The sequence below is a fragment of the Mesocricetus auratus genome, unplaced genomic scaffold, assembly GCF_017639785.1.
Source record: "Mesocricetus auratus isolate SY011 unplaced genomic scaffold, BCM_Maur_2.0 Super-Scaffold_100025, whole genome shotgun sequence".
Taxonomy (NCBI): Eukaryota; Metazoa; Chordata; class Mammalia; order Rodentia; family Cricetidae; genus Mesocricetus; species Mesocricetus auratus.
Genome location: NW_024429206.1, coordinates 5,526,534 through 5,553,956, shown reverse-complemented (window position 1 = coordinate 5,553,956; position 27,423 = coordinate 5,526,534). Strand labels below are relative to the sequence as shown.

The 27,423-nt window shown below is 49.7% G+C and overlaps 1 protein-coding gene across 1 annotated transcript in view; it reads right to left on the bottom strand.

The window, feature by feature from the left end:
• Nucleotides 1–27,119, bottom strand: part of Acacb (acetyl-CoA carboxylase beta) — a 101,560-nt gene extending 74,441 nt beyond the window's left edge. Inside the window, 2 exon segments of the mRNA XM_040731305.1 lie at nt 9,263–9,924; nt 26,865–27,119. Coding sequence (XP_040587239.1) covers nt 9,263–9,915 — 653 coding nt within the window. The 5' untranslated portion in view covers nt 9,916–9,924; nt 26,865–27,119.
• Nucleotides 27,120–27,423: the final 304 nt, after the last annotated feature.

Genomic DNA, 27,423 nt, shown 5'->3' with positions numbered 1-27,423 from the left:
TACCATGAATGGCTTTAACAGATTCAAGTGGCTGGTGGGAAACGTCCAAAGAGTTCTATATTGTGACACAACAAATTATACAAACGTCCTGTTTCAGAGTCCTTTAATGAGCACAGCCAGGCCTGTTTAATTGTGCAGCGACTGCCACTAGAAATGGCAGTGTGAGTAGCTGTAAGAAGCTATGTGGTCACAAAGTGGAAAGTATTTACTACTTGGTCTTTTAGGAAAACAGCACAGAGACTCTGAGCTAGACTGACATGGGGGCTTTTGTATTGATGCCTGAATACACACCTGTAATCCCAACTCTCAGAAAGTAGGAGCAGGAAGATCAGGAGTTTAAGGTATCCTTGGGAGCTCGAGGCCAGTCTGGGCTATGTGAAATCAAGTCTCAAAAATATCAAAAGAAGGAGAGGGAAAGGGTTGGTGCCGAGGCCTAAAATGAACCCTATCTCTAGGAGGAGAGGGTAGGTGACCCAGGAAACTAGTTTTCTAATCCCTGTAAATTCTACAAGCAGCAGTATACAGACCATGGCTAGATCTCTCATGTAAGCGTGCGGGAGGCCTTGGATTCTATCCCAGACCACAGGGAAGCAAAGGAGATAAAAAAGGCAAAGGAGGCCGAGCATGGTGGCACAGATCTTTAATCTGTGTATGGAAGACAGAGGCAGACAGATATCTGAGTTGGGTGAGTTCCAGGACAGCCAGATCTACACAGAGAAAGCCTGCCTTGGAAAACATAAGGAAAAAGAAAGAAAAAAAAGGAAGGAAAAGAGAAACTAAAGGCTACAGTACATGAAGTTAGCATGACATCTACAAAGTACTCATACCAGCACAGTAAAAGCACCCCACAAATGATAGCTAGTGGGCTGGAGAGATGGCTCAGAGGATAAGAGCACTGACTGCTCTTCCAGAGGTCCTGAATTCAATTCCCAGCAACCACATGGTGGCTCACAACCATCTGTAATGAGATCTGGGGCCCTCTTCTGGTATGTGCAGACATACATGGAGGCAGGATGTTGTATTCATAATAAATAAATAAATCTTTTAAAAAATGATAGCTGGTATCATGACTGTGTACAGTAATCTAATAAGTCTCCCTGTAACGCATATTTGTTCTGTCCATCCTGGTCACCTAGAGAGCCCCAGACCATGAACTGGAGCTGCAGGAGATCTTCAGGGAACCTGTTTCTTGCCCTGACATGCAAGCCTGAAACTATGGTTAGTCCTGAGCCCCATAGATACTGGATGGTTGGCTTGTTTTCCTATATGTACACACCTATCTTATAAATCAGTCGGTAAGAGAGTCACAATAACAGGTGTGGTGGCACAGTAACATACACCTTTAACCCCAGCACTCGGGAGGCCGAGGCAGGCGGATCTCTTTTTGAGGCCAGCCTGAGCTATAGAGCTAGTTCTAGGACAGCCAAGGCTACAGAGAAAAACTCTTGTCTCAAAATCAAAAACAACAACAACAAAAAAAAACAGCAAAAGAGATTGGCACCAACATTAATAAATAGACTCATTGTAACAAGGTACTGTAATAAAATTTCCAGCATCTCTACCCTCCTGCTTTTAGGCCATTGTTAAGAAAATAAGAGTCAGTTGAGCAGCAGTAGCATGGTAACATGATGGCCAATGCGGTAAGGGAGAAGCACTCAATAATGAGCAGATAGCATATACAGAATGAATACACTGTACCAAAGGACGCTTTGAATCTCAGGATCGAATCTCACAAGATTTCTTCACATTCCTCGGGGTAGTCAACAACCTAAAATATATTAATTATGTCTGGAATTTTTAAAATCAATATTTCCAGACCATGATCAATAGAAAGCAAAACCATAAAGAAGGGGAGGCTATTGAACTGACCGGACATGTGCCATACCCACTGGACAGGGAGTCTCTGGAAAATACAAGTAGCTCTTTCCAAACACAACTATACCACTGCTTGTTTGCAGAGGCAAGCTTTACATGTGCAATGTGCACATAGGACCCTGATGGATCTGGTTAGTCTACCCCAAGAAAGTAGCAACGGAGGAGGCAGTGACTCAGCTCCAGGCTGCAGCTGGCAGTGCTGCACCTACATCACAAAGAAGAGACACAGCTTGACTGTCTACAGCGTGTAGTGACTGCACACTTTAAAATGCATCCATCTGCAGGAAAAGCAAGGCTCATAGAGCAAGGGTTGGCAAGTCAAATCCCAGATAGTTGATACTTGCAGGTGTTACAACACAGCCTCTGTCCCACTACTCCAGTGGTGCCACAGGCTTTCCAGAAACCAGTGAGTGTAGCTGTGTGCCAATAAAACTTTATTTGTGCACTCTGAACTTTGAATTCCCCCTGGTTTTCACATAAATGGTGTTTTTCTCGATTGTTTTCAACTATTTAAATACATAAGAACCATTGCTCTTGGGCCAGATAGACTCATAATTTGTTAAGCCCACTTGAAAAAAAGACCAAAAGTGAGTTATAATACAATAAATTCTGTATGGTTTGATTTTATAAATTAAACATCTGCACTGAAAACAAGACTTGTCTAGTATCTACTGTGAGTCCAGGTGGAATTATATCTTTCCTCCCCTTTTTTAATCTATAATTTTCTAAGTTTGTGCATTTGTTTGTTTGGGGCTTTATATGCGTTGGTTTTCCTATATAGACCAGGCTGGCCTCAAACTCAATCCTCCTGCCTGAGTAGTGCTGATTTTACAAATGTGTGCTACATTCCGGGCTAAAAGGCTGAATTCCCAGCAATGAATACAGAATCCCTTTGGTGATTGTTTTAAAGTACAATAAAATGAAAAGAGAAAAGGAAATTAACAGTTTAAAGTAGGTGGGGCTAGAAGCTCCGCCTAATCAGTCCGTTCAGGAAACCTTAAATACAAAGCTTGCTCAAGCTGCCTGGCTTCTCCGGAGGCTTCAGCTTCAAAGAGTGTTGCCTCCCACAAATGTCACTTTCTCAAGGCCAAAGGGACAAGGGGGGAGGGGGTGCCGTGACCCAGGGATTAATCTTGAGGCACTTGTGTGCTGAGCAGTGTTATCCAAACAATATCACTGAGTGCCCACCTAGGACGGAAGTTTGCTTGCGAGGCGGGCTCCATCCTATAGCGGCCCAAGCTAAACTCGCATCTCTTTGGGAGGAAAGGGATTCGGAAAGGCAGGGTGCTCAGGGATGGACAGCGGACCTGTACTGGGAGGGGTGCACGAGTTTGCAAAAGCAGTTATTAAAATCGCGGGCTTACTTACTTTCCAGTGCGCTCAGGGAAACATACCTTGTATTTGGCGGGGCTCATGTTGCCCGGCCCACCGGACAATCCTAGCCGGCTCCCATGGGGATGCGCAGTTTGCAACCCCTAGTCCCTGGGAGCAAGTCCCGCTTCCAAGGCACAACAGGGTCTCCAGGTCGCCACCAAAGGCGGAAGCGTCCTCCCGGAGGGCCTCGCGTTGCAGCCTGCTATAGCTGCAACAAGCGGGACAGTGCACCTCGCAGGCCATCCCAAACTGCTCCCTACTCTTGGAAACTAGAGCGAAGCCCCGCCTGTCCACGCCCTGCCAGAATCACGTGCTCCCACCGGGTCACCAGGCTCCACCCAAGTCCTGACGCACTGACCACGCCCCGAGGGCCTCACCTACAGCAGCTCCCAGCTCCGCCCAGTCCTCCGCTCCCCACCCCCACCCCCGCTGTCCCTGACCCTGACCTTGAGCTCCACCAGAGAGCTCAAGGGGATCTGTCTGTCGTCTTCCTCTCCAGCGCCCCGAGAGAGGTGGCGGCCGAGGTTTCACAGCCCTCTATCCTGCAGTCCATACGTTGGACAAGCACGGTATGGATCTGATGAAAATCCTGAATCTGAAGAGGGCGGTGTTCCTGGGCCTGTTACGGCCCTGCTAATCCTGCCCCTGTAAGCTTCCAACAAGCACTTTAAAGATTTTTTTTAAGTTACATTTATTTATTTATGGGCGAGGAGTGGACCTCCTTCAGCAAGTGTGGAGATAAGGGAACAATTTGTAGGAGTCGGTTCTGGCCTTCCACCACGTGGGACCTGGGGATTGAACTCGGGTTTTTTACCTTGAAGCCATCTCGAAGCCACCGGGGGCCCCTATTAAGCATCTACAAAACCGGGAAAAGCCCAGGAGCCCCCTGTGTCATCTCCACCACACTTTGGCTTCACAGAGGAGGAAGGCGTGGGCCTCGTAGGGACAGAACTATACCTAAGTATGACCCTAAGCGCAGCATTTAACATTCCTACAATGAAGCCTGCGGGAGGGGGGCTGAGGGCATAGCTTAGATAACACTTGATGGGCTCCATGCCCAGGGTCTCCCTCTAGGGGACCACTAAGCACCCCACCACCATGTGAACAAGTACCCTTGCCCCAGTTATACAAGAGCAGAGGTTTGATGTGCCCTGCATTAATGAGTGGGCAAAATTCTCAATTTAGATTTTCTAGAAGGTTCCCTGCCCTATGGTTTTAACTTTACCTTCTCAAAAAAAGAAGAGGACGAGGAGGAAGAGGGAAAAGAAGAAGAGAGAGAAAAAAGAAGAAAGAAGGGAGGAAAAAAGGAAGGAAGAAGAAAAGAAACCCACATTGGGTTGATTTTTCTTTTTTCTTTTTTGTAAGTTTCAAACCAATAAATATCCAAAAGTCTCCATCCCTGCCAGCTCAGGATCCTACAGAAGAGCCCTGCTCTGCAGCTTCCTGACAGCAGCTAGACTTTTAACTCCATATTTCCAAGTCTCCCTCAATGTTCTGTGGATATTCTAACTTCCCTGTTAACAGTGTGAAAGGCACCTGTAACTTTCACCCCAGGCCCGGGGACAGCAGTTTACGAAGCCGGAAGACTGTGGGAATATCAGCACCAAGCCTGACGTGGATTTGTCTGAATTCTTTTTTGACAGGAGACAGCAAGTCGTGATACAGCAGAGACATTTGATCTCGACACTGGTACAATGGCCATGCTATCAGCATGGACTCTCACTATAGCCAGTAAGAGTGGCGCTTTACAACTGGGGTCTTCTTCCCCAGCCCCATACTCTAGCCTAGTGTGGAGAAGGAACCAGATGCAGCCCACCCCAACTGATCCCCGGGGCTGCACTTCTCCAAACCACCAAGGTCAGCACAACCATGTATTCTGAGAAACCACTGGGGTCAAATTCTATGTTGGTTTTTCTTCTGCTGCCCAGGCTGGCTTTAAACCCTTGGGTTTGGGCCATCCTCCTGCCTCAGCCATTCTGCAAGGCCAGACTCAATGTGCCACTACCACACCCTGGCTGGGTTTACTATTAAGGAATAAAGATGGAAGGAAGGAAGGGAGGGAGAGAGGAAGAGAGAGAGAGGGAGGGAGGGAGGGAAGGAAGGAGGGAGGGAAAGAGGGAGAGAGAGGGAGGGAGGGAGGGAGGGAGGGAGGAAGACCCTGGTGTACCACTCTGCCTGCATGAAAACCAATGGTTGTGTTTTCCTCTTTATCTTTTCTTTCCCTTTTTTTTATTTTAGTTTTATTTTTTTCTGAGACAGGGTGTCAGGTAGCTGAGACTGGCCTTGAATTCCCAACCTTCTTGCCTCAGCCTCCCACGCTGGGATTACAGGCGTGAGCCATCCCTCCAGCCGCTGTGCTTTTGAATGAAACAGCTCTAATGGAGCTGGGCCCCACCTCATTTTTAAGCCTTTCTCTTGGGCTATCAGCAGCTAAATTAAACTTCTGGGTATTGCAGAAAGAAAATCTTGGTCAGTGACGAGACACGTGCAGACCTGCAAGAGGACAGCTGTGGGGTGGACAGCTGTGTATTGATGAGCTTGACTGTCCTTACCCTCCAATGTGATCTCGACTGAATCACTTCTCTGCACTTTCTGATCTATGAAACCATCCTATAATTTGCTTGCACCAAAAGAAAACTAAGGGATAAGGCTCTAGCTCAGCTGGTAGTGTGTTCCCAGCACACAGGAAGCCCAGGCTCAATGCCCTGCCTTGTGTAAACGGTTCGTGGAGGCACATGCCTGTGATCCCAGCACTTGGGGGAGCAGGATGACAGCAACAGCCCAAGTTCGATCCTCAGGACTCACAAGGTGGAAGACCTGACTCCTGACTGTTCTCTGACCTCCACATACTCCGTGGCACATGTGTACAACCACACACATACTGCACATACCACACACTACAGCACAACCATATATGCACTTACATATACAACCACATACACACTACATACCTGACCACACACCTACACTACACACACTAACACACATACCACACCCACTGAAACATACACACTACACCCACAACCACACACACACGACCACAAAATCCAAATACTTGCTCTGCCTACTGCATGCTGAAGGCTTGCTCTAGTACATGACACAGCACATGGTCCTCTCTTTGAAACTCCCAGAGCCCAGTGTGCTTTGGGATTGCAATGTGTTTTTTAGAAAGGCTAATGGCATTCTCCGTGTTATCACACTGCTGTTTCAGCAACAGAAAGGACAGGCCAGCAGGAAAGACATCTCACCACTGACGGAGAAAGTTCCCTTCATAGCTTTATACTCAGCACCACAGTGTCGTGATCCTGAACCCAACCTGTCCCACTCAATCCACCCCACAGCACGCAGTCAACACTATGGTGAGTCCCTGTTAGGAAAACAAGAAGCAGAGGCAGGTTGGAAACCAGGTATCTTACACCAGACCCACTGTGGAGCAAGACTAGGGATGCATAGTCAGTAGGATGGGTCATAGTACATACAGGGTTTGGACCTGGATTTCAGAGTTTATGAGTAAATGTTTTGGCACACAGCATGATGTGCTTATTGGATCTGTTTCTATGAGTTATGTGACAATTTCAACCCTCAAGGACCAAGCAAGTCCAGGAAAGGGCCAAAGAGCATGGATATCCACCAACCTATTCATCCATCCTTCCACCTACCCATTCATCCATCCATCCATCTACCCATCCATCCATCCATCCATCTACCCATTCATCCATCCATCCATCTACCCATCCATCCATCCATCTATCTACCCATCCATCCATCCATCCATCATCTACCCATCCATCCATTCATCCATCTACCCATCCATCCATCCATCTACCCATCCATCTATCCATCTACCCATTCATCCATCCATCCATCTACCCATTCATCCATCCATCCATCTACCCATTCATCCATCCATCCACCTACCCATTCGTCCATCCATCTAGTCACCACCACACATTCAGCTATCAACCTGTCTCCCATCTGTCTCCCATCCATCTATTCATCTAACTTCCCACTCATCCATTCATCTACCCATCTACTCATCTACCCAATTCATCCATCTGTCTACCTATCTACCCAGTGATCCATCAACCATCCATCCATCCATCCATCTATTGGTTTCCACATTTGTCCAAGTATTTTGCATGTCCAGAATGCAGATTTTGTCTGTAGAGAGCACACATTGCTTATTTTGTCCGGGCATTTGGCAAATGCTCGAAGGCTACCTTCAGCCAGTGCTGGGCTAGGCGGTGAGGAAAGACAGATCCTGCACTCAGGGACTTGCTTCCCAGCACAGGAGAGAGGTGACACACAAGGAACAAAATAAAGACATAAAAGTCATAACTGAAGTTGTAAAAACAGAGTGGGAGATAAAGAAACTAGGATCTGGATACTTTAAAGGTGGGTCAGGGACAGGGAGCACGGATGGCAGGACTCGTTACAAAATGAAAAGTAGGAGGCCAGTCCTCCCTTGACACCACCAGGAATTCTAAGATACTGACAGCAGAGTCAAAGCACATGTCTTCCCCTGAAAGTGCAAGTTCCAAGCCGGACATAGTTGTCATAGGCCTTTAATCCCAGCACTAGGCAGAGGCAGGTGGATCTCTGCGACTTCGTCTAAATCTACAGAGTGAGTTCCAGGACTGCAGAAGCTACACAGAGAAACTCTGTCTCAATAAACAAGAGAAGAGAAGGGTACAGATTCCTGCTGTGGGACAGCCAGCCCTGGTGGGAACAAAGGAGCCTTTAGTGTAGAAGGAGCACAGAGCCAAGAGGGGAGGGCAGGCTCTGGGAAGGTAAGGACACAGTAGGAAGAGAAGGTGCTTCCGCCTGCCATGGTGATCCAGCAGGAAGAGGTCCATCCAGGAGGTGACCGCCTGCGGCAGAGCTGGAGCCAGAGGGCTTGACAGAAACCGCAAAAGGCCCCAGACATGTCCTTTCTTCCACTGTTCTCACAGAAAGGCAGGGCCCCGGGCAGACACCCAGACTGTCGCCCAGACTGTCTCCCAGGCCATCTCCCAGGCCACCTCCCAGGCCGTCTCCCAGGCCATCTCCCAGGGCAAAAATGGGCAAAAGCCAAGATCATCAGCTAAACCTCTAGTCTGGGCGTCCTTCTACACAAACTAGTATCCCAAGATTATAGGAGCGTGAGTGTAACACCCCGTCCCCGAAAAGTTCTCATGTTGAACTCATGTCTGGAGACGGGGCCTTGGGGAATTAGGATCAGATGAGGGCATGAGGATGTGACCCTCACCCCATGATGGCACTGATGGCTTTGTAAGAAGAGGAAGTGGGACCTGAGCTGGCATGTTGCCATATTAGGATGCTATGCCAGGCCCACACCAGGTAGGTGGCAGGGCCTAAGCCCACTCCTGAACTTCTCAGAACCAATGAAATTCTTTTTGTTTTGCAAGACAGAATTTCTCTATGTAGCCTTGGCTGTCCTGGAACTCAGTCTGTAGACCAGGCTGACCTCGAACTCACAGAGCTCCACCTGACTCTTCTTCCTGAGTGCTAGGATTAAACCACTCTATTTGGAGTTCTTTTTTTTTTTTTTTTTTTTTTTTTTGAGACAGGATTTCTCTGTGGCTTTTAGAGGCTGTCCTGGAACTAGGTCTTGTAGACCAGGTTGGTCTCGAGCTCACAGAGATTCACCTGCCTCTGCCTCCCGAGTGCTGGGACTAAAGGTGTGAGGCACCAACGCCCGGCTGTTTGGGGTTCTTTAGCTGGTAACTGGTCACCCACGGGATCATCTTCCCCAGGAGACTGAGAGCTCTAGAAAGCCACTTTGCTAGCACTGGGCACTGTGCACACAGCAGGTGCTCAATTAGTGATTCTGAAAGGAGGGAGCGGGAAGCAAGGAAGTCAGGTCTTGCCTTCTCTTCCACACAGCTACCCTCGGGTGTTGGCAGATTGGAGGGAGGAGCCAGGGAAGGATGCAAATCCTACTGCAAATCAAGGATACACATGTTACTCCGAGTTCTCTCCCATCTCCCAGTATAAAGAGGTTCTTAGTTACCTCATAGTAGGTGCGTGGGACTCAGGGTCACTTGAGTTTAGTACAGCCTCCAGGGACAGGGTGCCCAGGCTGGGCCTGCTACCCTTCCGAGGAGAATCCCTAAAGGAGGCAGCGCTGGAGTCCTCATCAGAGGAATTGTCATCGAAGGAGCCCAGGATAAAGTTGGTCATCAGCTGTCTCTTGATATGCGCCTGCTTCTTGTCCTCTCTGGAGGGGGATTTGGCTTGCTGGCCTGGAGGCCTGGCTGGGAAGGATAAACCTTTGGTATCTGGGACCTCTGGGCCCTGGGCTGCTATCCCGTTAGTTTGGAGTTCTGGGGAGGGCCAGCTGTCACTGGAAGACAGAGGGTTCCTTGGAGGCTTCCGATGTGAGGGTGGCAGGGCGTTCTCCTGCCAACTGGCATCTTTGGGACCTCCATGGGAGGCTGGCTCCTCCTGGTCAGGAGTCTTTGGCAGAGAGCTGCAGTCGTCCTGTGTTTGCAGTGGCTCCCCTGACCTGTCTGAGTCTGGAAAGGTCTCCTCACTTGAAAAGAGGCTCGCTTTCGCCTCACTTTGGGTAGGTGGCTTGGAGTCTGTCATTGTCCCCCAGATTTTTAACCAGGAAAAGGTCAGGCAGGAGAAAACCAGGCAGGTTAGGAAGAGAAGCAAGACCATTCAGACAACCTGTCAAGAGAAGAGAGAGCTCACAGTTATGACCAACAGATTTCTCTCCTAATGCAGCACATGGGACAAGGGTATTGGGGTCCCTGTACTGGAGTAACACTGAGCAGAGAAATAGGGTTCTCCTCTGACCTCAGTTCCTACCATGCTCTGTGGCCCAGGGCATGCTGTTAACCTCCTGGATGTGGCTTGAATGTGTCCTCCCAAAGTTCATTATGATTCCCAATTAAACAGTGCGGGGAGGTGACTAGAAAGGATGTATCTGTTCTTTATAAATTATACTCTCCAATATTTTAAGATCACACACCAACATATGCTCAACATAAGCCACACATGAGAAGGGATATACCATAAAGGACCTTGTTCCAGAAGCATTATTTACTACATCAAAAACGTGGAAACTATTCAAATGTTTTTTAAGGCCCAGCATTGTAGCATATACCTTTGATCCCAAAACTCAGGAGGCAGAGGCAGATGGATCCCCGTGAGTACGAGGCCAGCCTAGGATGCATACTGAGACCCTGTTTCAAAAACAAAAGCCAAATATCTTTCAACCGATGAATAAACAAAATGTGGTACGTCTACATAATGGAGCATTACTTGGCCACAAAAAAGGAACGAGCCATCCGTGATCCACACTGCAACACGGCTGAATCTGAAGACCTCACGCTGATCATGAAAAACCACAGATTATAATTCCGTTTCTTCAAAATGTCCAGACTAGGCCGATCCATGCAGACAGAGAGATTAGTGGTTACTGAGGGACAGTGGGATGGGGGAGAGGGCTAAAACATACATCATCTCTGTTCGGGGAGACGAAAAATGAGAACGTTCTAATGTCGACTGTGACGACAAACACTCTGAGCATACTACCAGCACTGGCTTGCTCTATTTTCTTTAGGATGTATTTATTTTATGTATATAAGTATTTTGCCTGCATGCATGTATGTGCACCATGTGTGTACCTGGTACCCTCAGAGGTCAAAAGAGAGCATCAGACTTCTTGGAGTGAGGGATGGTTGTGGGCCAGCATGTGGATGCTGGGACTGAATCTGGGTTCTCTGCAAGAGTGGCTCTTGACTAATTTGTTCTTTTTTATTTTATTTGCATTGGCATTATATGTTATATAAATGGCTTGTATACTATGTAAATTACTTCTGTGATCTGAAAATAACTTGTATGCTTTGTAAATAAATGGCTTGAGTGCTATGTAAATGACTTGTGTGTTATGCAAATGGATGGTCTGCTATGTAATGGCTTGTGTGCTACATAAATGACTTAAGCTACATTGCTGACCCTCTACACCTCCTCTGCAGATTTAACTAACCATGCTGAAACATTTGGAGGAAATTGGATCTATGGAATTGCACATTGACTTTTCTGTCATGGTTCTCTGTGCCTAACAGCTCTCTGTGTAGCATTTATACCGTATGAGGGGTGTTATAAATAACCCAGAGATTGGGGTATGCAGGGGCTGTGTGTAGGCACCGGGTAAACACACCACTGTATGGAGGGATTTTGGTAACTGTGGAGGCTCCCACAATCAGCTGAGGAGTCCAGAAAGGCTACAAACCACCCAGGATCAGTATCACTGCTGTGGCTAGCTTCCTCCTCCTAGTGTCACTGCTGTCCTCATGCCCTGGAGGACGGACTGCATCCTGACCCAAAGCAAGTACACCTGATCCAGGTGTTCACACCTAGAATGGACATTCGACAGAACCACAGGGAGCCAGCCCTGGGGTCTGGAGTGTAGTACATGCTTCGGGCTGAGCAAGCGTGTGTGTAGGATGAGTGAATTCGAATGTTCTGATTTCTAACCCACAGTTCTTCCTCTCACAGCTCTGTCCTCTGATGAGCAGATAATGACTGTCTGAGGGAAATGTCCTAAAAAAAATATGGGATTTGGGTCCAGGGAGACAGCTCAGCAAGTAAAAGTGCTAGCTATGTAAGCTCAAAGGTCTGTGTTCAGTCCCCAGGGCCCACATGAAAGCTGGCTGTAGTGGCAGGCCTGGAATCCAGCACTCCTGTGGGTGCAGCAGAACAATGGTAGAATCAGAGAGACACTGCCTCAAAAAACAGCAGGTGGGCTGGGCGCACGCCTCTAATCCCAGCACTCGGGAGGCAGAGGCAGGTGGATCTCTGTGAGTTAGAGGCCCAGTCTGGTCTACAGAGTGAACTCTAGGCCTGTCTCAAAAAACAAAACAAAACAAACAAAAAATCAGGAGGATGGAGAAAACCAATTCCCAGGAAAATTGTCCTCTGACCTCCATAGACACACCATGCACACACACACAAATAAGTACATTTTTAAAAAAATCTTGACTTGGGGGCTGGAGAGATGAGTCAGAGATTAAGAGCAGTGGTTGCTCCTCCAGAGGTCCTGAGTTCAAGTACCAGCAACCACATAGTGCCTCACAATCATCTGTAATGAGATCTGGTGCCCTCTTCTGGCCTGCAGGGATACACACAGGCAGAACACTATACATAATAAATCTTTTTTTAAATCTTAATTTGTACATGTCTCAACATGGTTGGACCAAATCTGCCTGCTGAGGCTGTAGCTGAGGAGCAGGTGCTTGCCAAGCATGTGTGCAGCCTTGGGATGAGCACAGGGACCTGCAAAGAGGAAATAAAGGAACTGATGCTATTGTGCTTATGTCAGAAACACCACAAAATCAGGACACACGGCACAGGCAGATCCCTGTAGAGGCTAAACATCATCTCTTTTTGTGATTTCAACACAATGTTCTTTAGGGCAAGGAGAAGTGTTCTTAAGTCTTCCTGGAAATGTATGGACTTCATTACCTCTTGGCAGCTGGATCTCTGAACTGTTGGCCAGGGTATAGTTCTGGGTAGGGCACAAACTTGGGTTTTATCTTCTTTTAAGGTCATCGAGTTTCTTTTTAAAGAAAATCGAGTCAAGAGTGACTCAGCATCAAAACGGTGGTTGTCTCAACTGACACACACACAAAAAAAATTGATAAAGTCCAATACCTTTTCTTGACTTTAAAAAAAAAAAAGACATTTATAGAACCAGGAACAGAAGGGCAGAAGGGGCTCGCTTTTTTTTTTTTTTTTTTGGTTTTTCGAGACAGGGTTTCTCTGTATTGTTTTGGAGGCAGAGATCCACCTGCCTCTGCCTCCCAAGTGCTGGGATTAAAGGCATGTGCCACCAATGCCTAGCTCAGAAGGGGCTCTTAAAATAGCAATGATGTCCCCTTAAGACCAGAGATGAACCTGGGAGAGACACCTGTCCAGGAGTTCTAGCCAGAGCAAACAGTTGCACAAAGAGGAGAAGGAAACACAGGCTATCTGCAGGGGGTTTGACCCCACACAGACAGACAGTCCCAGAGATCCAGGGGCTGGAGAGGGAGACTACACAGAGAAATGGAGCACTACTAGAGGGAGTATATTTAATTTGTAGGACCAAAAGTCATCCCAACAGGCAATGGTGGCGCGCCCTTAATCCCGGCACTCGGGAGGCAGAAGCAGGTGGACTAGAACCTCCAATATGTTGAGCCCAAACCAACCCTTTCTCCATACTTGCAATGGAAAACTTATACAGGGGCAAAACAAGAAGTGTGGGTGAGGTGCCGCCCACTGCTGCTGACAGTTTAACCCGGAGCAAGCACTAAGGACGGCAGTATAGATGGGGGACCTTAAAAGGGACAGTGTGTGAGGCCTAGAGGGTGGCATAGGCAGAAACGGGTGAGCCTCTGTGAGTTTGAGGCAGACCTGGTCCAGGGCAGTTAGGACTACACAGAAAGACCCTGTATAACAAAACGAAAAACAGAAAGAGAACACAGTGCCAGACATGAGGTGCATGCCTACCTTGCCAGTAAGGGAGAGGTGGAGGCAGGAGGATGGGGAGTTGAAGGCTACTCTCAGCTAGGATGAGCTGGAGCTAGCCCATCTGGGACTCTGTCTCAAATACATACATAAACAAGCAAGTCAGAACACCAAACCACCATGAGATCCAGCAATCCCACTGTTAGGTAGATCTCAGGCACCCGTGTCCCTACCAGGACTTCTCGTCCTCCTGACCCATCCCCCACCCCGCTCCCCGGGATTCTCAACCCTGGTGCCTTTGACATCTGAGGCTGTTCCCACAAGACTGTCCTGTGCTTTGTGACATACACCCCTGCTCTGCCCAACAGACAACGTTAGCATCAGCTCCCTCCATTGTGACAACCGAAAACGTCCCCAGGGCCAGTAAGATGGCTCCACAGCTAAAGGACAACTGCTGCCAAGCTCGAGGTGACCTGAGTTCAATCCCCAGGGCGCACACGGCAGGAGGGGGCCAGTTCCCACAAGGTGTCTGCTGGCTTCCACGCAAACGCTGTGGCATGCACATGCCAACGTGCATGAACACACACATCCATAAACGTAATTTTAAAACTTAAAAAATGTCTCCACAAATTAAGAAATGTATCAAAGGGTAAAAAACGGCCCCGGGGTGAGTACCAGTCTTTCTGATGTCTATGCCTCACCCCATCTGACTCTCTCCTCCTTCTGGACGCTGAATGGGAAACTTCTGAGGCTTGTGTGCGTGTGTGCGTGCGTGCGTGCATGTGTGTGTGTGTGTGTCTCTCTCTCTCTCTGTGTGTGTTTGAGATAGGGTCTCTCTACACAGCCCTGACTGTCCTGGAACTCACTGTGTAGAGCAGGGTGGCCTTGAACTCACAGAGATCCACCTTTGCCTCCTGAATGCGGCCTAGCTGGGGTTTATTCATTTTGGTTTTTGAAACAGGGTTTCTCTGTGTAGCTTTGGAGCCTGTCCTGGAACTTTCTCTGTAGACCAGGCTGGTCTCAAACTCACAGAGATCCCCCTGCCTCTGCCTCCTGAGCGCTGGGATTAAAGGCGTGCGCCACCAACCACCCAGTTTGGGATTTACTTCTAACTCTTTCTTGCCCTTGGCAAATTGTCACAAAAGGGCAATGAAACATCAGCAAGACACACAAGCCCTCAGGAGAAGTTCTCCTGGGTTCACTGACAGATGGGTTTGCCAAAAGGTTGCAGAAGTGACCCTGGCACCTTCAGAGGTCCAACAGGTTCCTCAGGAGGGAAGGTGTGACAGGGGTCAAGGGCTCTGTCATCCCTTGGCTTCTGCTGAGAGGTCACGCCCATCTCACACACCCTGCTGGCTGCACACTCAAGCAGCCTCACAGCCATGCAGCCATGCTCTCTCCCCATTCCTTTGCTCTCAGGGCCCAGTCCACCTTCACCATGGCCTGTATGCACAGATGGGGTGGGTGGGGTAGGGCGCAGGATGAGCGATATCGTCATCGTCTTTGACAATGAGGCCCATAGGGACATTCACTTATGAATCCTTGTGCCTGGCATGGCACTAAGCGTATAGTAGGTGTTTAATAATGGCACTGAATGAATGAACCCATACACACACTGAGCACCAAGCAATGGCATAAGCCAAGCTGGACGTGTACATTTTAGAGGTCTGGTTTCTGCAAGTGCACCGGGGAGCAACGTGAATGAACTGATGTCACCACCACAGCGCTGCAGGAGGGAGCCAGAGAAAGACCTCGGTACAGGCAAGCTGTACATGTGTACATATAAAATAGTGTCAAGTTAGAAGTAACAAGCGTGAAAAGTATTTAAATTGTTGCTGTGGAAACAGCATGATGGGAACAAAAACACCCAGATGGAGTGGACCTCTGGTGATCTAATGACGCACCCTTTGTGTCCATTCCCACCGGGAAACCGGGGAGATGGCGCAAGTTTTGTGTTATGCAACTCCACAGAACCTACTTAGGAAATGCTTGATGCCTGGGAGAACAGACAGTGAGTGCCCTGGGACTATAGCTATGCTGTGCCCCTCAAGGGTCCTGGCTGGGAGCTTGTCCCCAGCTGGGATGATGCTGGTGAGTACAGGACCTTTAAGCGGCGCAGTCAGTGCAAGCTAATCCATCATAGAGATACCGACTATGGAAGGGATTAAGTGCTGGTCTCCAGGGGAGTCAAGTCTTTGTGGGAATGCATCATCATAAAATAAGAGTGAGCCTGCCCCTGAATCCGCCTGCTCTCTTGCCTCACTGTATTCATGTGTCCCATTGGGATGCCATCTACCATACGTGAAGTCACTAGTAGGCCCTTACCAGAGCCAAACAGAAACTAGGACCATGCTCTTAGATCTCCAGAACTTTGAATTAAAGAAGCCTCTTTAAAAACAAAGTATCTGGCACCAGGCACTTTGTTACAGCAGCAGAAGACAAAAAACTGGCACAGAAAGAAGGTCACAACAGTGGCTGGAGACTGGCACAGATGGCAGACACACAGGTGGCAGACACACAGGTGGACAGACACACAGGTGGCTGGAGACTGGCACAGGTGGCAGACACACAGGTGGCAGACACACAGGTGGACAGACACACAGGTGGCAGACACACAGGTGAACAGACACACAGGTGGACAGACACACAGGTGGCAGACACACAGGTGAACAGACACACAGGTGGAAGACACACAGGTGGAGGACACACAGGTGGCTGGAGACTGGCACAGGTGGCAGACACACAGGTGAACAGACACACAGGTGGCTGGAGACTGGCACAGGTGGCAGACACACAGGTGGCAGACACACAGGTGGACAGACACACAGGTGGCAGACACACAGGTGGCAGACACACAGGTGGACAGACACACAGGTGGCAGACACACAGGTGAACAGACACACAGGTGGAAGACACACAGGTGGAGGACACACAGGTGGCTGGAGACTGGCACAGGTGGCAGACACACAGGTGGCAGACACACAGGTGGAAGACACACAGGTGGCAGACACACAGGTGGAAGACACACAGGTGGAGGACACACAGGTGGAAGACACACAGGTGGATAGACACACAGGTGGACAGACACACAGGTGGCAGACACACAGGTGGCAGACACACAGGTGGACAGACACACAGGTGGCAGACACACAGGTGGCAGACACACAGGTGGACAGACACACAGGTGGCAGACACACAGGTGGCAGACACACAGGTGGCAGGTGACAGACACACAGGTAGACAGACACACAGGTGGCAGGTGACTGGCACAGGTGGCAGACACACAGGTGGCTGGTGCAGGGCCTGGTAGGCCAAGCTGCCACACTCAAATCTGGAAACCAATGAACAGAGAAAGCAGCCCTTCCCCACGACTGGCTTCCTCCCACATCATGATATCAATCCTATTCTGGTAGGAAGCAGTTATTCTATAATACCAAGCTTTGCCAGGATTTCCTGTGTGGAAACCTTCAGGGTCTTTTCCTTCCTTCCTTCGTTCCTTCGTTTGTTTGTTCCTTCCTTATTTATTTATTTATTTATAGGTAGGGTCTCACTATGTAGTTCTGGCTATCCTGGAACTCAATATGAAGACCACACTGGTCTTGAACTCACAGAGATCCGCCTGCCTCTGCCTTCCAAACGCTGGGATTAAGGGTGTGCCCCCCCTCTCTCATTCTCACCTCTATCAATGCTCAGACTGATGGGGTGGTCCACCAAACCCCAGATTGCATCTCCAGACTGCACTGCTCTCCACCACGGCTCAGAATCCTAGACTGCAACGCTCTCTTCAATGTGGGCTGGAGACTAATTCCCACATGAGACTCAGCTTCTTCCTTATGTATCTCTTTTAGCGCTGGGATTAAAGGCCCAAGTTCTGTTTCTGTTTTAGATTGATTCATTCTCATGTAGCCCTGGGTGGCCTTGGACTCACAGAAATCCATCTGCCTCTGTCTCCTGAGTCCCGGGATTAAAGATGTGTGCCACCACTGCCCAGATTCTATAGCTAACTAGTGTTCTGATCCTTCAGGCAATCTTTATTAAATCATAAATAATATATCACCACAGTCCCCTACCCCCCTACAGAATGCAGAATCTCCCCCCTGCCTGGAAGTTGCTCTTAGAACGGTATCTCTGCATACACTCGTTTACACACACATGTGCCTGCTTCAGGCCTTCCAGCCTCCCAGCCCAGCCTCTAACTCACAGAGATCTGCCTGCCTCTGCCTCCCGAGTGCTGGGATTAAAGGCGTGCGCCACCACCGCCCAGCAACACCAGCTCATTCTTACCTGACTTCCCTTTATAGTCTAAACACCTGAAGCTCAGAGCTCAGTCACTCAACCCAGCTGCAACCCTGGCCCGGCACCCACACCTCCCCGTTCTCAACACATAGATACAAATAATTATCATATGACCCCAGGCATTGTGCTGAGATGCCACATCTGGTTGTGTACCTTTAAGACGGGATGGCAGATCAAGGTCTCAACTCACAGCTGCCAGTGAGGGAAGTGAGCAACAGAGACTAGAAGAGGGTTCCAAGTGAGCCTTCCCCTGAACTGACACGGACCCTCAAACTGGATGCTAGCCAAAGTTTTTATTTAGTTTATTTTCTTTTTCCCCAGGGCTAGACTGGAACCCAGGGCCTTGCATGAGTGAGGCAAGTGCTCAACCACTAAGCCACACCCCAAAGCTTATTTTTATTTCTTGCAATTCAAACATAAGCAACAGCAGGCTGGTGCCTGAGCCATGAGGCTCCCACCTCCCGTGACCGATGCAGGAAGCGGCTGGGCTCCCGAAAGTGCTGGCCAGCAGCCAACGCTGCAGTGCAGCAGGTGGACAGCATGCTTTCATTCCGCCCCCCACCCCACCCCCAAAACAAAGCCTCACACATTCAGCCTGTCTAGTCGGGGTACTGGAGGGACAGCAACAGCGTGCTCGTGGCCTGCAGTCCCCATCTGTACTTGGACTTTTTCTTCCCACCCAGTTCAGCTCCCGAGTGTTTGGGGCCACTTACCGTCACTGGGTCCATGGCCACCAGCTCCATTCTCATCCGAGTCTCACGAGTGCCCACGGGGTGACTAAGGGAACCCAGCCTACAAAGTGTCACCTTTCAGCAGGAGGCTGTGGTGTGCTGTATCAGGCCACAGGGGAGGGGCTTGGCCCGTGCTCCAAGGCAGAGCGGGGTTGGAATTCCCTGCAGCGCACCCTTACTTGCCCCCACGTTCTGGCCCTGCCTCAGCCTCACCTGCCTCTCTCCGTGATCCGGGATGCGGCTGCACAGACGACCACCTCGCCTTAGCTCGCCACACTCTTGTACCTAAGCCTACTTCAGATTCCCGCAATCTTTCTCCTTGCCTTAGCCTGCTTCCAGGGATTCGTTTTAAATGTAATGTTCCCGCAACCAGGACAGGTGACATCTGGTGGGCAGGAATACAGGATGCAGCCCTTGTCCTCAGCCCTCAGACACCTGCCTGGAAGGAATGGGCCACACTGGACCCTGTGGAAAAAGAGATGATGGTCTCGGAATAGAGTGAGTGGCCGAGGACTCCCCAACTGCCGGGAGAATGGCACAAAGCCAACTGTAGCTACTGGGGTACAAACTGCTGCCCCTGGGGATGGTTGATCTGTGCCCTTGTCTTTGGGGACAAGGGTATCACAGGCCACGGAATTTCTCCAAAGCTGATCCCATTTGCAGCCTGATGTAGGAGGACACGGTGTCCAGTTTGCTTTGCACCCGAGTAAACAGAAGCCCGATGTCACACGTGGGCCACATGCCACCTGCACGCAGAGAGCCTGGGGCAGAGTGTGATACTCTGCTGCTCACAGACAGCATTATCTTTGGCAGATGTTGACCTCACTCTGAACCACAATGTGCCCCACCTCCTAGGAGCTGGTCCCCAGCCTCACCCACCTGGTAGGATTACTGTGAGAATCAACAAAAAGACTGGTTAGTCATTTTGTGTCAATCTTCGCAGTCTCCCAAATAGAATAAGGCAGGCAGCTTTGGCTGCGAGCACCTCCCTCCACCAATGGAAAGAAACAGGCTCGCGGTGGGTTCATGGGCACCACCCTGTCCTACTCAGGCTGTAGGACCACTCACTAGGGATGAGTCAGCCCAGACAGGAAGACCCACACACACATCAAGGACTCAGATGTCTGAGCCGCCAGCAATGAGCTGCTGAGAACAACACAGCATAGGGCTTTTTCCAAAGTCAGGAGGTGCTGAGCCTTAAGTTGCATCAATATTCCATCTGCTCCCTGGCCCAGGGACAGGAGTTGCTAAGACCTGGACCACTTTTCAGGTTATTGGGAGAGAGAACGTTGAGAAACCCAAAGTGGGAGCATAGGGAGCGTGGCAGAGAGAGGCAGTTCCTAACACCTCACAGTTAACTCTAGGGCCACTGGCAGGGAGGCTGGGACAGTCACACCCCGCCCAGGCTTCACACCTGACCTCATCTCCTTGTCCCTCTACCTGGTCACTTCCTCTGGCCCCTGGTGGCCTCACTCAAAGAGTCTGAGTCCCAGCCCTCACCCCCCCCCCCGATTCCTATGTGGGGTACTCTCCTCCTGAACCCCAAGGAAGGCCTAGCTCATGAGAGCAGGAAATACTGTCTGGCCACGTGTGCTGTTGGCCTGCAATCTCAGGACCTGAGAGGGAAAGGAAAGAGGACAGCCTGGGCTACACAGTCAGGGCTGGAAAGGTGGCTTGGCCTGTGAGGGTATCTGCCACCAAGCCTGATGACCCACGAGACAGAAGGCAAGAAACGATTGTCATAAACTGTTGTCAGACTACCACACATATGCAATGGCGTGTGGTAGTTAGATCACACATATACATAAAAACTAAAATACGATTAAAAAAATAAACCATCTTGTCTCAAAGGAAGCCATGCTGGGTGTGCCATTGGTTTTCTAAAACTGCTGCTTGCCTTTAAATCTGTTCTGTCATCTAAGGGACAGGAACAAGACAGAATCCCACAGTTTGGGCTTTCCTGGAAAGGGTTTAGGGTGACAGGAGTGTCCTGCCCAAATGAAAAGCTCTTTTTTTTTTTGATATAAGGTTTCATTAGGTAGCCCTGGTTAGCCCAGAACTTGGTATATAGACCAGGCTAGTTTTGCACTCACATAGACCTGCCTATCTCTGCCTCTGAGTACTGGAATTAAAATCATGGGTTATCATGTGTGGGATTTTCTTTCTTTCTTCTTCTTTTTTTCTTTTTGTGGGTGGGGGGTCTGGGACAGAGTCTGGCAGTGTAGCCAGGCTGGCTTTGAATTAACAGTAGCCTCCTGCCTCAGCTTCCCAAGTACTGAGATTACAGGCCTGCACCATTACCCCTAGCTCAAAAAAAACTTTTTGAAAGATTTACTTTACTTTAATTCTGTGCATATGTGTCTGTCTATGTGTGAGTTTATGCACAAGGACGCATTTGCCTGCTGAGAGCAGAAGAGGCCATCAGATCTCCCAGTTGAAGCTACAGACAGCAGTTAGTTGCCTTGATGAGGGGTGCCAAGAACCAGCCCCTGAAAGGTGAGACCCCCATAACCGCAGAGGTGGAGTGGCTGACCTGCCGTCACACAGCTTAGAGGCACATGGATGATTTAAAATGTAGAGGGAGAAGGCTGTGGATTCAGTTATCTGACTGGCTAAGAAGAAGCTGAGTACGGTGGTTCATGTATGTTCTCCCCACACTCTGATGGCTAAGCAAGGAAGACGGCATCACGTTTGAAGCCAGCTTGAGCTTCAGGCAGGGTCTTTCAGGTCCCAAAAGAAAAATAACCCACAAACAGCAGAGCCAGTAGTTCCCAAACTCAGCACATGCCAGACAATGGGTCTCCAGAGAAGTCCAGATGACAGGTCTAGAGCAAGCAAGAAATAAGCAGGCGCAAGGCTGGAGCACAGGGCATGCGCAGTGCGCACAGGGCATGCGCAGTGCTGGGGCATGGGGCCCTCAGCCCTGGAGCATGGGACGTGTGCAGCGCTGGAGGTGTAGGAAAACACAATGGAGAAAAGCCAGTGCACTTTAGATAAAAGTCTCAGGTGATTGCACACACACCAGGGCACTCTGGCAGTGCTGACTTAGACACAACCACGGTGCCCTGCACATGGCAGGCGCCCACATGGCAGGTGCCCAATTAACGCCAAGCAGGACCATCTGAACTTCGAGCTGTAAGATAGTTAATGTGAGCTTCAACTTTCCCATCTGCAACAAAACAGGGACAATGACAGTGGCAACCTCACGGGCCCATTGAGTGACGGAGTTCACCGTGGTGGACTGTTTAGCCTGGCATGAGTATAGTTCACGACCACAGTGATCACCATGATATCTGTACCTCACTAGTTCACATTGTTCCTCAAGGTAGTGCTGGCTGCCCCTGGGGGAAACCTCATCCTTTGCTTGACCTGGTATCAGCTGGTGGATTTCTTCTACCAAGTGTGCTTGGCGGAGGCCTCCCCAAGGCAGGTCCTGGGGATGGACTATTGCAACACGTAACCTGTGTGTAGTGGAATAACCTCCAGAAGCCGGTGGAGAAGACCCAGGACTTTCCCCAGCCCCAGAGACTGAGGTGACAGTGTTGGTGGGAACTGAGCTCCAGGGTGAATGGCTTCCCTGAGAGGGAACAATCTGTCCCTCCGTCTCCCCTTCCCAGACACAAAACCTAAAGCCGCTCTAGGTCCACTCCCTGGGGTCAGAGCTCTGCAGCGCTGCCGGTCAGGCAGATTCCCGTACTGCAGCCTTCCAAGGCTGACCTGGCAGCTGTGACGACGGCAGTGAGGCTCAGGAGGGCCGGAAGGTTGTGTGGGTCACTGAGGCCACTTCAGCTTTGCGAGATCAGTGATGTGGAAATTCCAGGTACGAGGACAAGTGTGACCCAAGCCCCAGAACTCCAGCTGGAACTCCTCTACTCCTCTTCTACCTCATCAAGTGGGAGCAGGGTGGCCTCACTGAGGGAACAGGGTCTGTGTCAGAAACCAAAAACAGGAGCTGCAGAGAATGCTCAGTGGTTAAGAGCAATGGTTTTTCTTCCAGAGGACCAGAGTTCAATTCCTAGCACCCACATGGCAGCTCACAACTAGCTGTAGCTCCTATCCAGGAGATCTGATACCTTTACACCAATGCATATAAAATAAAGTTAAAAAAATAAACAGGGGCTGATGAAATGGTTCTGCAGATAAAGGCGGGTGTTGCCAAGCTTGACAGACCTGAGTTCCATACTTGGAACCTACATGGTGTAAGGAGAGAACTGGCTCCCTCAGGCTGTCTCCTGACCTACACACACACACACACACACACACACACACACACACACACACACTGTGGCGTGTGTAACTCATCAATTTGTTTAATAAAAAAATAATTAAAAAACCAAGAACCCAGCAGGCATGGAGGCACATGCCTACAATCTCAGTCATTGATGGCAAGGAGGCAGAGGCAGGAGCCCAGGGCCAGCCCCTGCTACCTACACACAAGTCTGAGTCCAGCCTAAGCCACACCAGACTGTCTCAAAAAACCAAACACCCCAAAGACCCTACAGATGACACATTGCATGGTGCCCCTAGAGGGCCTGGGCTTAAGTATTCCTTCATTCTTGCATAATCTGAGCTCTTGCCAAGATCCTGATTCTTGCTTTTCTCACATACACGAGGAAAGCAGGTGGCAGAAGGGCTGGCTGATACTAACTGGGCTCACCGGTGCTCCAGGCACCATGCTGAGCATATAATCTAAGGTCAAGTTCAAGCCGCTGCCATGAGCCCTTGGGCCATTGCACAAGCCTGCAGCCCATTCCCTGTTTCCTGTCTGGCCTATCGTGCACAGAGGAGCCAAAAATATCTCATAAGGAAGTCACAGACAACTGGGTATGGTGATAAACCTAAGCATTGCAGAGACTGAAGCAGGAGGGACTCACAAGAGGCCAGCCTGGGTTATACAGTGAGGCCCTGTCTCAAAAACAGTGACCGAAGCCGGCGTTGGTGGCGCACGCCTTTAATCCCAGCAGTCAGGGGGCAGAGGCAGGCGGATCTCTGTGAGTTCGAGGCCAGCCTGGTCTACAGAGCGAGTTCCAGGACAGCCTCCAAAGCTACAGAGAAACCCTGTCTCGAAAAACCAAAAAAAACCCAAAAAACAAAAAAAACAAAACAAAAAAAAAGTGACCGAAGAAGAGATTCACACCTGTGCCTGGGACCCACATTATGATGTTAAAAGTATTTACCCCACTCAAACAAACGGAGACCCTCAAAAAAATGGCCAGGGCAGAAATATATGTGGCAAGTTAATATACCTTGTCCCAAGTAAAAACAAGGAGCCCCCAGGGCTTCCCATGCCAAAAAAAGGGTTAAAAGGATGTCAGCAGGGGATCAAAATGTGTCACCAATCTTTCCAGAGATCAGGACATCACAGTGTCACGCAAAAGTGCAGGTGATTTTTCATGACTCATTATTCTGAAAACAGACTTTCAAAAAAAAATTGTGTGTGACATATGAGCATGTGTGTATGTGGCATGCATGGGGTGGGCAGACGACCTTCGGGAGTCATTCCTCTCCCTGTGGTTTCTGGGGATGAATGTGAGGCTGTTGGGTTTGCATGACTCGTCCCAGACAGCAGCGGCGATCTCCCCTACTGGAGGGTAAGCTCCCATGAGATCAGACAAGGTTTAAAACCTGGGCTTCGCTTTAGAACTCCCGGTTGATGGACCCTGCGCAGCCTCTTTCCACCAAGATACTTGAAAGGCAATGATGAAAAGAACTCTGTTTACAGGTCGCAAATCCAGTAAACTCGGAGGCACAGAGCAGATACTGCAGACGCACACAGGGGCCTGCCAATGACACGGCCTGCAGGCTTCACTAGCCTTTCCTTCCCCTTCAAATATGCACAGACGCCGACCTCATGCCCGTGATGACTGTTGCTCCTGACATGGGATGAGGCCTAGGAGGAGTCCTCCCTCCCTCCCCAGGGAAGGACAGGCTACAGTGGCACAGCAAAATCCATGGATCCTTCTAACTTCTGCCAGCTACGAGGCTGGCACAGGCCCACGGGACAGCTGCTTTCTCTCCCTAGCCTAGCCCAACTGTAAATGTATCTCTTTCCTTTACTGGTGTCTGCTTTCTAATTTCTTTTTGGAATTCAGAGAAACTAAGGAATCAGATCATGGATCTGCATGTTGGTAGCAATGTCCCCAGGAAGTAGGAGAGCTGGGATGGAGCTAAGTGAGTACTGTCCATCTAACTCTATTCTGTTCTCCCTGTCCTGGTCCAACTGGAAGCCTAAAGGAACGAGCTCCACCCACAGCTCTTTCCAGTGCCCACAGCTCTCTCCAGAGAAACAAGGAAAGCCTGAAGCCAAACTGTTTGGAGGGTGCCAAGGCCCGGTGATAGGGTCCCCATCTCTGCCAAATCGCACCCTGCAGGATCCCTAGGTTGCTCCACAATGGGACTTTAAGAGGTCCTGCCTCGAAGGCTCTGCGCACTCAGGGACAATGTCGGTCCCAGACTGGCCCACAGCCTGGCTCTGCCATGTTCACCCACTGCCACCACCCTGATGGGAGCGTAAAAATGAGAGCAGCCTCCTTCCTTCATCAATGAGGAAGGCCTTCCAGACAGGTGACAACACTTCCCTGTGCTTGACAATCCTAAGTAGTGAAGTTTACAGAGGAGAGCTCAGGACCATCTTTCAATACCATGCTTACTTGCGAACTATTTTCACTTCTCAAGATTGAGGGAGGGCCAATGAGATTGCTCAGCAAGTAAGGAAAGGCACTTGCTGCCATGCCCTCTGACCCCACGTGGTGGGAGGGGAGAACCAACTGGCCTCCACATGTTCCACACCTGCGCAAATAAACAAATGTAAAAAAGTTCAAGGAAGAGAAAAAGACTGATGGCAACCGGGGGCAAACTAAAGGGACCTTTCTTTCCTAGAGAGCGGCTGCTCCCACGGACCGGGCGCAGGCATGGAGTGGCTAAGAGGCCACCGAGCATGACAGGAGCAGGGTGGAGGGGGGGTGGGACCTTCACCATCCACCACTTGACTGCCTAAGCCTGAGCCGTCAGGGAAATTCTCTGCAGCTTGGCTTTCTGACCTGGGGAATGGAACAAATAACTCTGTGGCTTCCCCTGCCCTCAGAATCTGAAGGTCATGTCATTCAGCACCCTGTTCATACCTGCCACACAGCGACCAACCCCTCAGCTTCCTGGACTGCCCAGCCTGGACTCTGAGACGGGAGCTCTGGTTCCTAGAATGAGGGAGCCCCCCACCCCTGCCACAGTAAGTTCACTGCAGTCAGTGCAACAGCTGAAGAGAACGAGAAAAGCGTGCCCTTTCCAGGTTGCTGCAATTTTGAACTGTTCTCACACTCCTGCGGACACACGGGCCCACCTTGGAAGTGAAATTCCTGACTTGAAATTTGGAGGTAGCATTAGGGCAAGAGATAGCCCAGATTCTAATAGAGGAAGAACTAGAGGCCACCTCCACTTCAAAACACTAATGTGCCTATACCCCTGCACGGCCTGAAAACGGCATTTGATGCTGCTTGTCATTTCTGCACTGGACCGAAATACGACAAAAAAAAACGCAAGATGGTTCGCCCAACTCCAGTATAGGGACAAACACACCTACAACACTCTCCCAGGGCTTCTGGTTGAACTCATGGACAAAGGAAGTCCCAGACCTTCACCTAGGAGTCCATTGAAGATTCGGAGAAACCAGGTGCTTTTGTTTGTTTCTTTAAAAAAGGCCAGAGGGCTGCAGTGAGTTCAAGGCCAGCCTAGATGACTCAGCAAGTTCCAGGACATCCTCAACAAACAAACACCAGCCAAAGACACAACAAAAGATAATTCTGGGTCTCTCAACAAGTTGAGATGGCCACCCACCAGTATGTAAGTACGTTTATATTTTAAAACAATAGAATGGCAATTGGGAAAGGGGTGTGTACTACATGACAGCACAGAATCAGAGTGGGCTTTATAACAAACTGTTGTATAACAAGCAGCTCCCTCAATGTCCCCTAAAACCTTCAAGTGGCTGCTTTTGTCTGGGACGGACACCACACACACACACACACACACACACACACACACACACACACACACACACACACACACCCGTCCCTTGGGGACTGGCTGTGAGGTGCATTACGCTGGGGAGGGGGGAGGGGTGGGCTCACTTACTGTGTTAGCACCTCGGCCTTGCTTTCCCCATAGCTTCCTAGCTGTATATTCGCGGTGACAATTTTTCAAGCTCCTTGTTGGCCAAGGCCCGGATCCAAGCTGCTGGCAGCTCACCGCTGTGTCTGTAAATGTCACTTTTAGATTAACCAGCCCCTGCTGTTTAAAAATATCCCCCAGAGCATTTAACCTTCAAGGCACTGAATGGCAACTGTGCCCCAGACTGGAGGAAAATGATCCCACAGCAGGCGCTGGCGCTGCACACTCCCAGGGAACTATTCTGCTCCTCAACCCCACAGCTCACTTTATTTCAAAACTGCTGGATACTTAGACTGGAGCCATCTAAAGCCCAAGGTGTCATAAGCATTACGGGGAGGTCAGTCTGGCCTGTAACAAGGTGCTGATTGTTAGAGAAGTGAGTTCGAACTGAGAGGGAAGGGCCTCCAAAGATGGTCTGGCACCCTTCCCCAACAAGCACGCAGGAGACCCATGCAGTCATGCCCTGTTTGTGAAATGTTTCTAATATTTCTTGGGACTTGGGGATTATAAAACAAGGCTGCTG